The 16382-nt window shown below is 39.7% G+C and overlaps 1 protein-coding gene across 2 annotated transcripts; it reads right to left on the bottom strand.

Moving 5' to 3' along the window:
* Positions 1 to 570: 570 nt before the first annotated feature.
* On the bottom strand, positions 571 to 15196 carry LOC121853862. 2 transcript variants are annotated; one of them, XM_042348239.1, is made up of 3 exons: positions 15121 to 15196; positions 11416 to 11900; positions 571 to 1823 (listed from the first exon to the last, which is right to left on the bottom strand). In XM_042348239.1, exons 2-3 carry the CDS (start codon positions 11898 to 11900, stop codon positions 1697 to 1699), a joined length of 612 nt encoding a protein of 203 aa, XP_042204173.1. In that variant the 5' UTR covers positions 15121 to 15196; the 3' UTR covers positions 571 to 1696. The 2 variants fall into 2 exon arrangements, with proteins under 2 accessions (XP_042204173.1, XP_042204174.1); XM_042348240.1 differs by lacking the exon at positions 15121 to 15196 and adding an exon at positions 12630 to 12720.
* Positions 15197 to 16382: the final 1186 nt, after the last annotated feature.

Below are 16382 nucleotides of genomic sequence, written 5' to 3'. Positions count from 1 at the left end.
CAGTCAAGAGTATGGATTGATCTGAGGTTTTGACCACCAGATTTGTGTTTACATGTAGAAGGAACACAATCCCGTGGACTTGACTCATATAGAAGGAAGATGTAGTAGCAACTCGAACTGACTTACCTGATAATAATAATAATAATAAAAATCCTCTTATTCTTGTCAGTAAAATAAGATATTTTTACCTATGATATATAAAATACAATAATAATATTTGGTTCATTTTATTTCATAGATGTTGTTTATACATGTAAGTGTTCAGTGGGTTTAAGGACTAAAAGTACAAATATAACGAATTTATTATAATGGTGATCACTAAAAGTAACAGTTCTTAGTGTTTGTTGGTTAAATGGATCTATTTGTCCAAATTATAATCAGTTTATGCTCTGACAATATATCATAAATAATCATCATTGTTTATAAAGTATTACCTAATTCTGAACAAATCTGAATGTAATGCGCTAATCATTGAAATTGTATAAGAATATTCCGTAATAGGTTATACAGTATCTAGTATGAAGACCGGTTCCGCTAGACCACCAGGATATATTAAATAAAACAACAAGGAACATTGGAAGGCCACTGTATTTACAAAGCTCTGGTAGACACGGGGGTAAATCTTTTGTAATTTCACAAGTCATTATTCTTAAAACTCATTCATCAAAAAAAAAATCAATTTCCCGCATACAAAACATAGAACACTTAATTCACCATGGGTGCAGTAATATAAAAATAACAAATCAACGTGAAATGTTTTGATTATACAAAAAAAAAAACCGAAAATAGAAATAAAAAAATGGAAAAACAAGCTGGGATGAAAGACTTAGGATATGTAACTATGTACATATGTGAGCTGTGATATGGAGACAAGGCAGCGACAGTTAACATGACTAAATTATGTATTTTTCAGCTGAGTCAATATTTTTTGTTTCTTTTTACGAAAATTTTCTCGTCCTGTCATATTGCAAGACTTTGTTTTGTCAACCTTCAGAAATATTTTTGTCCTCACCTGGAAAATATAAATTATGTCACATCTTAAGACAGCGGTGCGTCAAAAGGATAATTTGTTGAATATGCAGACAGAGACAGTTGTTGACAAATTATTTACTGTCGACGAAGAGAATCATGGCACTCGAGAGTAGAAGCTGGGCTGTGCTTTTAATCCGGGGAGTTGGGCCTATTACTGTGTTCGCGAGAAACAAGACAAAGGTGATGAATGGGTGCAAACTACATACAGAACAAGGGAAGGTTATGCTTTTGATATTAAGTGCGTTCAATTTTGATTAATTAAATTTAGTAAGATACGGAGAGCCCTGAGAAATGAACAATCAGTAGTGATAACTCATAGGATTGGCCACTCGGACATACAACAACAATAAATAAATATCATTCATAACATTATACAAAAGAATAAATTAAAAGATGTTAATTACTTTAAGACATGATGCTGTACACCAAGTGCTGGCTAGCAGTAGATAGTGACAGTCTCAAAGTTGTTTAGTTGAATCTTAACAGCTGATGTTCCATATAAGGAACTTACAACATATTCACACACAGACTCCCACATTCAATGCGTCTAAAAGACGTGAATGTGGTGACCTGTATTTCTCATTTTCTCTATGAACGTCGATTAATGTAGGTCCGTTTTCTTTGTAGATCTGCCGAATCCATCAGTTTTCTCTGGCGACGCTGTTTAGAGTAGCTTTGGGGCGATGCACCTGAATTTCTTGCACTTGCCAGTCTCATAGCCAGACTGAGCAGCCTTCTTGAAGATAGCCATGTTGTTCTTCATGCCTTCAGGAATCAGAGGCTCGACCAAGCTAGAAAACAAGAAGACAGATACGTGTAAGAACGTCAATCAGTGAGTGGTCAGTCAAGATACAGGATGTAACAAGTCAGAGGTTACGGGAGGTGGCGTGGGTCACAGTGACCTTCATAAATACTCATATTAAGTTTCCTTAAACGTTTTAGTTAATAACAAAATAATTATAAGTTAGCGAAGACTTAACAATAAAAGAAAACATCAGTCATTTATAATGAGAGTCATAGCGGAACTCCATCACTGTTGGACTATACACCAGTTGCCTGGATAATGGACTGAGTCTTATTCATCGTTATGCCAGCCAGAGGCCATGACGGAAGTAATGACTTGGATGTAGGAGGAAAAAAAACACACACACACACCAGGAATCTATGTCAAAACCATTACTCGGTAACTGCAGCTATCATCTTCTGTGAGGTAGTTGTTATAGGGGGCTCGGTCACGGTGGCTGAGTCGTGCGACGAAGTAGAGAAAAAAAGAGAGAAGATAACAACTAACTCAGCGTGATCATAAAGTTCTTAAGTTCACGGAGAGTAAAAGTTAAATGTAAAGTTGAAAGGTAAGTTTTTTTGCTAATGTTGATTTCCTGTCCAGACAAACTGGTCATACCAGATAACGTTAGGTGTGCTTGGTGCGTCCGCGGGAGGCAAGTGTCTTTTTGTTCCAGTCTTTCCTGTCTTGACAAACCGGTTATTGCATATAGCGGCACTTCTTCCGTGAAAGAAAAGTGCTCTTCAGTTATGTGAGGTTGAGGATGTTACGTGAGTGTGTGGTAACGAAGGTCAAGGTGAGTGAGGTCGTCGCCTGCTGTGGGTGCCAAAGTAATACCAATCACCTGAGTATTATTTATAGCCGATTATACTTATGATTAATAATTATGTTTAAATTTCTATTATCGGTTGATAATTTTATTCTTGGAGTGACTTCACCGTTCATCATGGCCAAGAAGGCTAATGCCATCAATGATTTTCTGATGTAATGTTTTCTTATCTTAACATATTACCAAGGACAATGTAGATTAGTCAATCTTAAAAAAATAATATTGTGCACATGTGCACATATCTGTGTTCAGTAAGGCGTCATCTAAGTCAATTTACAACTGTAAGGTCGTTGATCCATCAACACTACAAATGCACTTTACAGGTGCTGGTGTACCGTTTATGCCCGCAGGTGCCTTTTGGCGTGTGCTCGAGTCGACTCTACGGTTATTCAAGCAGAACACATGTAAACACGACCGCCATCAGCTGACACTCGTGTTGGTTCCCGCTAAGAATGTGTGTCACGTCATCAACCGGGGAACTGTGCCGTCGAGCCGAGTCCCGCCAGGTAAATTACGACCAAACGGAAGGAATATCTTCACAGTCATCTATTCTTAGGGCAACGCAGCGTTCTACTAATGAGCTGATCGTATGTAGCAAGCACTCGGGTAACCGAAATATGGTAGATTTTGAATAAACGGAGAGAAAAGGGGTGACATTCACACTTCCCGGCTCTCTCCGTAGCCAAGAAAGCTGTAGCAATAACGGCATGACAAAATAATGGCAGTGGTCAGTGGTGTGCCCTAGTTCTGTCAGCAGGCGCGGTTAGAAACATGGAGGGGAGAGAGCCAAATTTCCCATACGTCTCCTTTGGTGACAGCTCGTGCATCGTTACTGGAGCGTAAAGATATGACAAACGAGCCTGGCTGGAGTCCTGTGGTTATTCCAGAAACTGGCTTGAACTTGGCTCCACCACACATTTAGGTTGACAGAGGGAACAGTTGCCCGCCATCTCACTCACCCACTAGTCATTAACTTTAACAACACGCCGAGGAAAAACAAAACTCAACTTAAGAAAATTAATATTTCCTCAGTCATAAATCTCTCAACGGTTGAACGATCGGCCAAGCGGAGGAATGCACAAGAACATTTTGTCGGAGTCTCCAGAGATAAACGGTTGAGGAATAGTGTTAATCGGCCGAATAATGTCCATTTTCCTCACCTACTGATCATCTGTTGCTTAATAACCGAAACGGAAATGATTGTAGCTCTTCACTGGAGAAGAACTTGTCTCACACCCTTGGAATTATTTACAGTTATAACTGACACAGAAGTTTCTCGTGGACGCCGTAGTGTAAACTCTCTATGTTTCAGACCTTGAAATTGTCATCGTTTTGGGGTGTCATGAGGTAAATGACTTATTTTTAAAGACAAATTTACGAGAAGCCTGGTAATAATATTGATATTTTCTTACTCGTGACAACAGCAATAACTACAATACTTTAAGCTCAACAGGAGGTTTCCCTCTCTTAAACAAGGGGCTCCCTCTGTGGACAAACAGGAAACCTGTAATAAAGACAACCACAGACGACATTTCTCCGCCAGTCAAGTCCTCCCTGAAGGAAGGCACCTCACATTTTAACTGATCACGCGAGGCAAGTCAACGACTATCTCCAGCATGACGGGGGTTTCCGGGTCATAGAGCTCAATAACTCTTCTTCTCAGCAGACTCAATAAGTTAAGTGAAATTCTGTCAGCTGATACAGAGATAAAAATGTAAATTCTATTCACTTGCATAACTTACCGACGGTGATGACATAGAAATTAATTAACTTTTAGAGTTATCGTAGCAAGAATGTGCTAGAGGTAACTCACTTATTTACCCAGATGACTTGTGTTCTCTCAGCCCTCGACGCCAACTTTGAACGTAAAAGAGTCGCCGATATTATTGTTGGTCCTCCCATATATTGTGCGTCATCAAAAGCTTGTATATAACTAAATGACATTAATACACTTCTAGATTAATCTTAAACCTGTAGATTGAAGGTAATATTTACCGAGAAGGAGACTAACTTATGGCCACTAAAACAGGAAAATATTGGGAACATAAAGTAGCTTGAGGACCTTGGTGAGTACTAGGGGGCAGCGGGTAACGTCAACAACATAATGAGGTCCAACTGGAAACGTAAACACTCAGGCCACAGCGGTACCTGACGGTCGCCTCGGTAAGACTGGGATGTTGGTGGGGGGGAGGCAGGAGGGGTACCTACCTACACCCTCAGCCACACTACGGGATTGTGGGGAAGGTACACGCCCACCCCTCCAGCTGGTGAGAGAGGGAGGAAGAGGAGCACGAGAACACGTTTGTTTGTTTGTCTGTCTCCTCGTGTCTCCACCTCCCCCCTCCACCTCAAAGCGAGGCCTGGATGGGGTCGGGTAACTGTTGGCAGCCTGACGGTGGTAAACTTGGCTTACGTCTTTATTGTTTAAGTTGGGTCTTGTTGGTGAAGCAGTGATTGGTAGGGGGTTGCCGGGCGTCGTACGGTGGTATATTCACAGGATAAAATTTAGATACTTAAATAATATTATATCTACTGTAATATCCTTCGTAACTGCTATCCTGGGAACATATATTACTAAAGGTGGATGATAGGAAAAATGACGATGAAATTACACTGATTCTACCCTCGGTGGATACGTTCTCTCATCATTAGTTACAAGGCCTAAGTTAACGTTCAAACATGTGGGAATATAAATTTAGACCTTAGAAACTGTGTATTCATAAACCGTTTATAAATATTAAGTGAAAACATTTAACAAAAAAGAGTCTAACGTAAAAAATAACTGTAAAGTGTTATTATTAAATTACAATAACCATAACAAACTTGTCGCTTAAAGTAATCTATCTTGAGTCAGTGTTAAGTCAGCAGTCACCCCATCAACCCGCAGACTCCCTCACCTCGCCAGCCTCACCACACCAGACTCCCTCACCACAGTAGCTTTACCACGCTTCCCTGACACCAACAACATAATGACATAACGGATCGGTAATGTGGACTTTACCTGAACAGACGAATAAAGATGTCAGTGTATGATACTGTACACACACACCTGGCAGGCCATGATACGCACACCTGGCAGGCCATGATACGCACACCTGCTCTCTACTACGATTGTTTTTATATGTCATTTGGTTAACTTTCTTTTAACCACTTGAGTACAATGACTTAACCCGCTCATTTTATTCAAGAGATTAAGTCATCGAATTCAAAGGATTAAGACCTCGTACTCTAGGGATTAAGTTTTTATTCTAAGTTTGTTAAGTTGTCGTAATCACCGATTAAGTTATTGCTAAGATTATCTTACTCAATGGGCTTATTCATCGTGCTCAGGGTGAGTTAAGTATTGAGATGAATGTTTTACCGCCTCAGCCTCGTGTCACTTAAAAAACAAAACAAACAGCAACTTGGAAAAAGGAAACAAACGCAAAATACTGATTTGTTAGTCTGGAAATATAAAGATTCAGCCTTCATTCATCATTACGACTTATTATGAAACTTGACTGGCCGTATCGACTAGTCAGAAGGATGTACTGTACTGAAGACATAATCTAAAGCGGCGTAGAGGCACCCAGAGAGGCCAGTGTTGAGCATATATAAATTTTATGAAGTGATTTATAATACTGACAAATCATATAGAGTTTGAGTGTTTTCGTCTCTAGCAATTTATTCTTCATGATGTCTCAATGAATCATCTAGGTCACGGCGTCGTCAGCAGTGTCTCAGTTATCCAGTCGGTAAAACAAAGGTAATGTCAGGAACAATTTGCTTTTCCTGTTGTAAGGTAAATGGGTCCCGTTAATATGAAACAACAGACTAGACCAAAACTATGACACAAGGTACAGACTCAGTTCCTCTCGACAGCTGCTAATATGACGAAGTAAACACAAAAATTAATTACTCTACTTGAGGTCCTGTCACTCACAGTTCCGACTTATTTCACTATATAATAATTGGGTCCAAAAAATAAGATAAATATTTTTGTGGAGACTTTAACAATGCACTGGCTTGAAATAAACGATAACGGGATTTAATGACGTGGTTTTGCTGTGAGGCGACGAGGAAATGGAAGCTGAGAGAGAGAGAGAGAGAGAGAGAGAGAAGCGTGGTTAGGCGATAAGACGGTGATTAAGGTCACAGGAACTGCTCTCGTTTGTACACAGAGATAAACTGGATCATCTCATGGTCGAGTGAAGGAGGTCGCTGAGGCTGTGTGCATGAAGACTGTACACAGCTGAGTCAACACATACTTAAGATCGCCACCTGAACCATCACTCATAAAATTTTTACCGAAGTCAATATGTACAGAAAATTGTATCATCAATTAAACAAAATTTAGCACTTTATCCCATATCGGTCATTGTAAGATAGGTAATGATTTGTATAAGTCGACTGATGATGATTAGTTATCGATAATTGGACACATGGAGCAATCATTTCCTTGCCCTTGGTCAAAGAAGTATAATTAGTTATTAGCCCTTGGCCAAAATTATATCGTTAATAGTGTTTCATTGGACAAAGAGGTGACGTTTAACTCCTGCACGTTGGTCACCATAAGGAAGACATCGTTCAATTTGCATCATAAGGTTATGAACAGCACGAGCTCAAAATTATTATTATCATCGAGAGCAGAATTAATATGATGGACTAAACACACTTAAGTCAGCATAATGTTTCCCGTCGGCGAGTGTGAACGGCCCCTTGACCACCAGTTAAAGTCTGAGATTTTAGAGAGTGACTTTATCCAGATCTAATGTTACAGTTAATTCACTAACGATGATTCACTATACATTCGGTCACTAAAATATCCTGAAGTAACATTTGATATATGAAAGTAATGCCAAGGACAGGTTTAAAAATTTGAAAGAAGTATTTAATGATAGTGAGAGAGGTTGTATATCACTACATATGATTCACTGCCTGGGGTTTGAGAGTCACGTCACGCTCCATGTGGGATGGAATTTGAAGAATCACCAATTTTCGCAGCCCAGCAATATCCTGTCACCAGTATCTTGTGAATAGATTTGATTTTTTCTAGAAATACTCAAGTAAATATAGGATTTTGTTATCTATCCTATGCAAAATCTTGTCATCCATGAGGGAATACTTAAGTCGTTTGTCTTCTTAATTTAAGCTTGACAAAATTGCTTTACCATGTTATAAAAATTGATCAGTCACGCATGTGGTTGATGAACGGTAACTTTTAAAAAGTAGCATTTTCAAAGCTTGAACTTCCTTGAGTTTTATTCGTCTTCGGTTCTAACATACAACAGTTAATGCCGAATGGTAATGGCTTTTGTATATTGACTGACAATTAACCCAAGTGATGATGAATATTAGAGTTTTAACTGGTTGATTTATGCCAAAGAAAATATTAATGTCATATCATATTAATCTATACACATTAATTATTTACGACGATAATAAATATCATGTGAGAGTCACCTGAACTAGAATGTGTATATATGTTAATTATAGGTATTGTTATAGGTAAAATGTGTATCAGTTAATTATAGCTCGTCGACGGTCAAATTAGTCAACATTCCCCTTTGATAATTATGATGTTATAACACCAACACAAACAATTATTAACCATTATTGATGAAGCAGCTAAATCATTTATCATTAAAAAAAATCTAATATTCTCGCATGTTTGAGTCGATTGCCTAACGACTCATGAATCACAATTGATTTCACACTGATTGAGTACGGTAATTGTTAGTGTAGAATGGTGCAAAGGAAAGTGATTTATATACGGCTGAAAAAAAAATCAATACCACAGCTCATGACTCAGCCTGGCCTGGTGAGATGTGGCAGTGATTACCGAGTCATCAGTCACGGAAGGAGATATGAACTTTCACAGTGATATATCTCAGACTTTCATTTATCGTAAAAAAATAAAACTAATCGTGCAAAAATGTGATTATTTGTTTCCAATCAGTAATAATATAGTAATCCGTTTAATAATATTCAGACCGTTTTTTGTTGTTAAATGAAACTTTGTAGTTGAAGCGATGTCTACAGAACCCGGAGGCCAGGAGGTTTTGGTGGCGGGTGTGAGGTGCGTGTGACACGCTCCCATTACTTCCACCAATGAAAGTCATCATCTGTGTCAGGAACGAACGAGACTGGAGAGACCTAAATATTGGAGGGAAACTTCAAGAAAGTGTGGGAATAATCATTGACTTTGGCTTGTGAAAGTTGGGTGTTTCTCATGTGATATATGATACTCGTGTGTGTGTGTGTGTGTGTGTGTGTGTGTGTGTGTGTGTGTGTGTATACTATAACAGATACTGTAATTAGTCGTCATAATAAAGGAAAAAATATGAAATAACAGCTTAAGTCATCTGTCCCAGTGAGAATTTCATCCCTGTTCGTGTTAATTATTACCATTAAAAAACAATGAACGTAAACATAAGGAAATATGTTACAATTAACACTAGCTCAGGTGGGAGTTAATACATAGATGGGAACACTCATAGCCAGACACTGTGTCACTAGTGCGGGAACAAGAACTGGTATAACAGAGACGTTCTAGTTATTCGTGATACGTTCTTAATATGAAACTCGGTGATATATCATTATGATAATTCAGTAATGAGATCCACGATAACTTTCTATTTTTTGTGTGAATAAATCACAAGAAATGATTGATTTGAGATAAGAATAACGCAGACATATTGTAGTTATCAGAGAAACGAGAGTGCGATATTAGTGTAGAAGAACAACAATCATTGATATAAGAGACATGAATCATGCAGGATAAGACCTCCTTCCAAGAGAAGCAGGTCAGAGTCTCCAGCTGATGGTCAGAGAGTGGGATGGCCCCCTGACACAACAGCCGGCTGCTGTGGTGCACCTGACCTGAGTCACAATGTGGGTAACGGGCACAGCTGTGGAGTGGGCCACTGTCTGGGCAGGTATATTGCATTGCACATCGGGGTTGTCAGTCACAGTGTACATTAGGATCAGGATAAAGGAAGGATAGAAGTGAGGACGATGGGTGGAAAGGTAAGAATATGAATAATTTAGAGTCAGTAAGGAAAAAGTTGTGAGTAAACATAGACAGTTAGTAAGGACAGTAAAAAGTTGGGAGTCAGCATAGACTTAAGGAAGGACAATTGAGAATGACATAACAAAATTGTAATCAAAATAGACAATTAAGAAGGTCGTGATAATATTATGACTCAGAGTAGAGAGTTTGGAAGGACGTGAAAAATCTTTGAGTCAGTGTGGGTTGTAGGGAATGTCATGACAAGGTTGACATGGCAAGGAAGTGAGGCGGTGTGGGCGGTAAGGAAGTAACAATTATCGATCCCCAGTAAATAAATAAAATCAGAATGATACAACACCCCTCCCGTAAATACAGGAAGACGTGAACGACTCTCATAATATAACCTACGGCAGTCTGTTAACAGGTCAACAAAGTGAGTATGACCATCACCCGCCAGCCATGTAATGCCGTTATGTACTTGTACGTAATACCTCTGAATGAATGAAAAAATACACATCAACGTTATAAACTTATGAAACCTGGAAATAGTGGCAGTAACTTGGATATCAATATTAGCAAACAGACGTACAATAAAAAAAAATATCATGAAATATGTTTCCGTGTCTCTACATAGGGTTCCTTTTAATGTATGATATGTGACGAATGAAAACGTGAGAAAGCGAAGGTGGTTTCAGGGAACACGAGATTTGTGTCATGTGAACTAGATAACATTTCTTTATGTTGGAGACGTGGGGTAGTGATCCATGTGTTGTCATGAGTGAGTGAGTCAGGGAGCCATGGTGGGAGTCAATGTAATGTCATGAGTGAGAATTAATGTCAAGTCATGAGAGTGAATAAATTTAATATTAATGAATGAGTCGGTGTAAAATGTCATGAGAAAGAATTAAAGTAATATCATGAGTGAATGTCATATGAGTCATGACTATGAGCGAGTCTGGGGGAGGGCATGATATAGATTCATGAGTGAGAGTCATTAGAGTCATAACAGGCCGCGTTAAGTCATGAGAAATAATATGCCATGCGTTTGCTTGACTCATGAGGATTTGTGAGTCACGAGTGTACGAGGTTCAGTGTAAAGGTATGTGTGAAATTTTGTGTTGTCACTAATGAATGTCAGTGAGGGCAATGGAGAGTCAAGAATGAACCAGCGATGAGTCAGGATCAAGGGGATGCGGTAACGGAGAGTCACAATTGAGTCAGTGTTAATTCATAAGTGTGGGTCATTCTTGAGACAGAGGGAGTTGAGTCATAACAGTCATTCGTGGAGTCAAGAGTGTGAGTCAGTAGGTACTAATGAGAAACAACTGCTTTGAAAACATTCACGAAAATATAATCATGAGTAAAATCCTATCATGATTAAGAGGCAGTGTTGAGTCATTACGATACATCATTCCTGTTTAAATATTTGGTGGGAGACATGAGATAACCTTAAGTGATAAGTTAATTCAGCTTTAAGTCATAAATAAGAGTTATTGTACAGTCGCAGTAGAGTCGTGACTAAGATGTGTACAATTAAGATTCAGCGCTGAGTCATGGCTGTGGGTCTTGGTAGAATGGTGAGTAATAGTTAGTGTAGAGTATAAAAGCTCATCATAGGTGCGTGAATAAGAGTTAGTGACGACTCACGTGAATTAATGTTGATTTTTAAGAAAAAGTTAATTAAGCTGAAGTCATGGCTAAGCGAGGAATTGTGAGTCACAGGTCATGAGCAAAAGTCAGGGTAGAGTCAGGCACCAACAAAAGCTTTATGTATCATACCTGAGGACAAAGTCCTTGCCCTTGATGTCCTTGGAGTAGGCGCCCATTTCGCAGATGGTCCTCTGCAGGCACTGCTCGTTCTCGAAGGCGTTGAGGTAGACGTAGAAGACGCGTTCGATCTCATCGTGGAGTTGACCCATAATATCAGAGTCAGTGGCTTCTCTGCCGGTATTACCTGTGAGGGTGAAGGTGAGGGAGGAGAGCAACAGCAGGAGCCCACCCAGGATCAACAGTGGTAGGATGATGGCGGTAAAGATGTCGAAGTCGACATCTTCAGCCTCAGTAGGTCCGTACTCTGAGACAGGGTAGTAGTAGTAATAGAGGTTACCCTGGGAGCCTTCGTCGTAGGTTGGGGCTGGGGCGGGCGCCGCATACGAAGAAGACCCAGTGTCCCGGGCCTGGGCTACTGGAACACCCTCCCGATCCTCCACTGAGGCCGCGCACGCCACGCCCACCAGGGCCAGGAAAAAGATCTTGCTCATCATCTGTGGGAGACGTACAATAAGTATTGGTCAAGACATTACATATCATATATGTGACTGTTCACTCGACATAATGTGTAATCAATAAACAAAAATCATATAAAACTAAGCTTTACAAAAAGATCTACAATAATTCAAAAGGATAATCTAAATGAATATTCAATTCTAATCCACAAAAGTAAGCTTCAATAAACTCGTCCTTCTAAGATGCCTAAAGTTAGAAAATTGAAGAAACAGGTTTTACTGGTTCTTAGGAGGGTGGATAACCTGCCACCATCACAACGCTGATTCACTATTACCAGTGAGGGTGACCCACCGGCAAACACCACCACACTGCTCGCTCGCTGCTACCAGCCAGTGGTGACCGATCAGTTAATATCACCACACTGAGTCACTACAGTGACTGTCTGGGCACCATTTCCAGGATGTTAATCACTGTCCACCCTCACGACCTACTGCTCACCAAAGCACTTTGTCAGGGAATATAATTACCATGTAAGTGATCCATCACGCTTAAGGTTATTGAAAGCTTCACTCAGTCGTGGTTTATATAAGTGAATCGCAAAGTAAAAAATATGTACAAATTGTTAAGTAATATTAAACTCAATAGAAAATATAGCCATGTGTTTTCAGACACTGTTATTTATAAATGTGTATCATTTAAAATTGATCATAATTATTCACACAAACGAATTGTAAATAACACTTAAATTTCCCACCAACTTCACTAACATTGAGGGAATAATGTCGAAAGATAATGGGAACAGAGCGAGCCGGTCCTCCCACGGTGACGTCCTACACTAAACTGCCTCGAATGTTACTGCCTGCATGCCTTATATACCACCCCTATCAGGCACAGGAAGACGCTATGGAAGAAGTATGGGAAGGAAAATTTCACCTGACTTACCAAGAAACTTCTTAAAAGGGAAAACTGATAGATAGATATATAGGTCAAACGTATGGCATAAATACCGTAGGTTCCTATGGTACCTCCCGAGTCATATTAATCTCCACGGACACAAGCTAAAGTAATCATTACAGTGAGAGGTAGTTAGTATTCTCATAATACCAGTGACACCGGCGATGTTAGTTTCACTCGTGTCACCGCCAACTGACTGATTATGAGCACTCCCATAACACAGAGATAGATCATGTTATAGTTTCACAATAATACCAAAGATGATTACGGTGTTAGTTCTACCTGTGTCGCCAGCCATTGGTTGGTCGTGAGTACAGATATTATCTTCTCGCCAAAACACCAGGTGTGTGAGCCCTCCCGTGCCAACACCACCCCATCGAAATTTTACTTATTCTTCCCATTAACTATTAGAGCAAGTTCCTCCTGCCATAACCATTGTGATTGATTCCCACCATTAGTTTTAAAATCGCCACTAGAAATTGAAAGGAAATACCTATACCTATGTGTGTGTGTGTGTGTGTGTGTGTGTGTGTGTGTGATGGAGGGGGTGATTGGTGTTTTGTGATTTTAATACTTTTTGTCTTACGTGTACAATATATGTTATTTGTCAACATTACTTTCTCTATACGAAAAGAAAACGTATATTACTAGAGACAACATGCAGGTCAACTCCTCTGATAGACGTTATGCATTACACGTAGGAGAGAGCGACGCCTGGGCAGACTTCCACACCACCTGACTGACACCAAAAAGGCTCTCTCTCATCTACCCGGCTTAAGTCTACCTCGTACCTTTATCTACTCATTGACAATCTACGTTATAATAGCAGCTACAATTAATTGTCATGAGGGATGATAGTGACAACCTCTACCCGTCCTTGGATACCTGGATACACAACCCACGACTCGGAGACATTGCTTGGGACTCTGGTAATCTAGTAAGTGACCTTGTACAGCACTTGGTCACACGGCGCTATAACTAGGGACAGGAGACAAATGACATTTTACACAGTAACAAACCCTTGTAAGCGGACCCACACGGTAAGAAAACCAATTATATGATACAGTGAACAGTCACAAGATACCATAAACAGACGCAAGACGCCGCGGGCAACCATATGGCATCATAGGCTGCTACATGACGCAACAAACTTATATACAGTACCATGAACGTGAAAATGAAACCGTAAACGGACACATGAAACCGTATGTGTACGCATGGTAGTGTATACAGCCTAGATTGACGCTTAATTGTACAGTACACAAGACGGACGGATGGCCCAAACCGGCACTGTAAGCAGAAGACACATGGCACAGCGTTAACGGGTCGATTTAGGGCCAGGTGCTGCTCTGGCGTGACTCCCGCTTGTCGCGCTGAATCATAACATCCCGGACGCCAGACTGCCAGCGGCACCCACTAAAACGAACCCGTTGTTATTGTTGCCACTTAAGAAGGGCAAACTGTAATCGAACCGCGTTATGGAGCTTTATAGTATGACGGATTTGGGATATTCCATAGTTAATGGGGATATTCTACAACTCTAAAATATGCGATATAAGTGAAATATCATGCAGACAACGGAGGCATCATACATATAATGGAGAGTCAAACTGTTTTAAAATAACATACACTTATTAGGAGATATTTGAAAAGATTTATGAGGAATATTAGATGAAAAAAAATGAAAACTACTTTAACTGACAAGGTGCATTCTCCATAAAGGCTGTGAACTGTTGACACTAGAGGGGAGCGTAATGACAATTCTGGTTGACTGAGAGAAGGCATTGCTATGACAGTGATTAATATTGTCAAATAGATCAGCTATCATTACTGATTGAGGGGAAGTTAATGTTGTATCCCAGCAAAAGACAAAGATTTTACGAGGGATTCAAGAGGATGGATATTATGCACAGACGTCATAAGAAGGTAGCAGCTCCATTTATTATATACGTAAACGTTCCTGTTGATCGGGAGGACCGCCTGAGGGGATATTTGAGAAAAAAAAAGGGGGTGTTGCAAAAAATGATTCTTCACGGCATTTTAGAGGCAAGCAACGCACTGTCCTCCTCTTAACACCACGCTAACTGTTCCTCCTCACTGCGACCCCCAAATCGACGACTTCTATATATTACACACAACACTTTGAGTAAGTCCTTGGCACAGGTATACGGCGAGTAAAGTCCAGTGTTCACCTCGTGGATCACTTGCGTATGTCGTCTTGAAATCTCCGAACATCTACGTCGATAAACACAATGTACAGGTATATGACACTACACCTTGCTCGGCCAGAGTACTAGTCCTCACCTTGGCTTGTTTGTTTTGTAATGCTACCGCTTGTCAGTGGCTGATATTGCACTTGAATGTAAGTTTTTTCAATGGCATGTCTCGCTATATAGTCAGTCGCCGGCGGTGGGAGGAGCCTAAGCTGTGACGTCATATCTCTGTTATGGTTTCTCAGCAGTTGCTAAGTCGGAAATTACAAGGATTAAAACCTTCCGTAAATACACGCGTTTTTGTAATAATTTTTCAACTGTGTGTTTTTGGAAAGTTAATTGACAATAATATAGAAACACTGTTGAACCTTTAAGAGCTGAGACCTGTAGGAAAATAGAATAAATAAAAGAAATTAGCAGAACAGTCCGTAATGATGAACGGTGGTAGACGCCAGTGTTTTTCCCTTAACCAGCTGCTGCCGATCTAATTATCCTCCTGGCAACATATATATTCATATTTATGTTATATATACAAATAATCATCATGACATACACGAGGTAATGGTCGTATTGGTCCTGATAAAAGCATAAAGTTTCCCCAGAGAGTAAGATATACACAGTAGCGCTTGAGTCCTGTACTTACAAGTATTGCCGCGGTCATTTCCTAAGATCTAGTCCAACGTCCGGCCACCACACGGAGGGAAAAATTGGCCCAAATGTGTTACAGTGGAGGAATCTGTCAGTGAGCGCCTCTATGGCCTCTTGGCACAAGTGTGTGGTGAGTATTACCGCAGGACCTCTCCATATGTCTCTCACCACAGGTGCATATTAAAATATAAACATTAATTATGTAGATCTGACTGGGAGTTACGACTCTGCCCTCTATTCGGAGCTTGTAGTGCTTGTGTGTCGAGTGTGATTAAATGCTTCTTTTGCATGTGAGTACTGGTAGTGGTTTACTCCTGGACGTGAGGATTTAATTTCCAGAGGAAATTCTACTGCGATTACAAATTTATTATTATTATTTTTTTAATTAATGTAAACCTATTAAGTTTCTCATTGGAAAGTTGAACATGAACTTAATTTATAAAAGAACGCAAGCGCTTTCGTGCACTCCTCATTAGCATTACATTTCAGAAATTTTAGTAAGAAAATCAGTCACATGTGAGACCAGACCAGGCAACAAACAACACAAAATGCTTGTTTTTCCGGGTGTTGGGGAGACCCACCTGCTGGCGTGTTGGTCCAGTCATGTGAAATATATATATATATATATATATATATATATATATATATATATATATATATATATATATATATATATATATATATATATATATATATATATATATA

This window comes from Homarus americanus, unplaced genomic scaffold, assembly GCF_018991925.1.
Source record: "Homarus americanus isolate GMGI-L3 unplaced genomic scaffold, GMGI_Hamer_2.0 scaffold18703, whole genome shotgun sequence".
In the NCBI taxonomy this organism is placed as follows: domain Eukaryota; kingdom Metazoa; phylum Arthropoda; class Malacostraca; order Decapoda; family Nephropidae; genus Homarus; species Homarus americanus.
Note: the sequence above shows the minus strand (reverse complement) of the source record. Positions and strands in the feature narration are given on the sequence as shown.

Excerpts from the sequence above, each read along its gene's own strand:
- LOC121853862 (XM_042348239.1), bottom strand. The coding sequence starts at position 11,900 with ATGATGAGCAAGATCTTTTTCCTGGCCCTGGTGGGCGTGGCGTGCGCG. Across the intron at positions 1,824-11,415 it reads GGCAAGGACTTTGTCCTCAG|CTTGGTCGAGCCTCTGATTC; the intron begins GTATGATACATA and ends CTTGTTTTCTAG.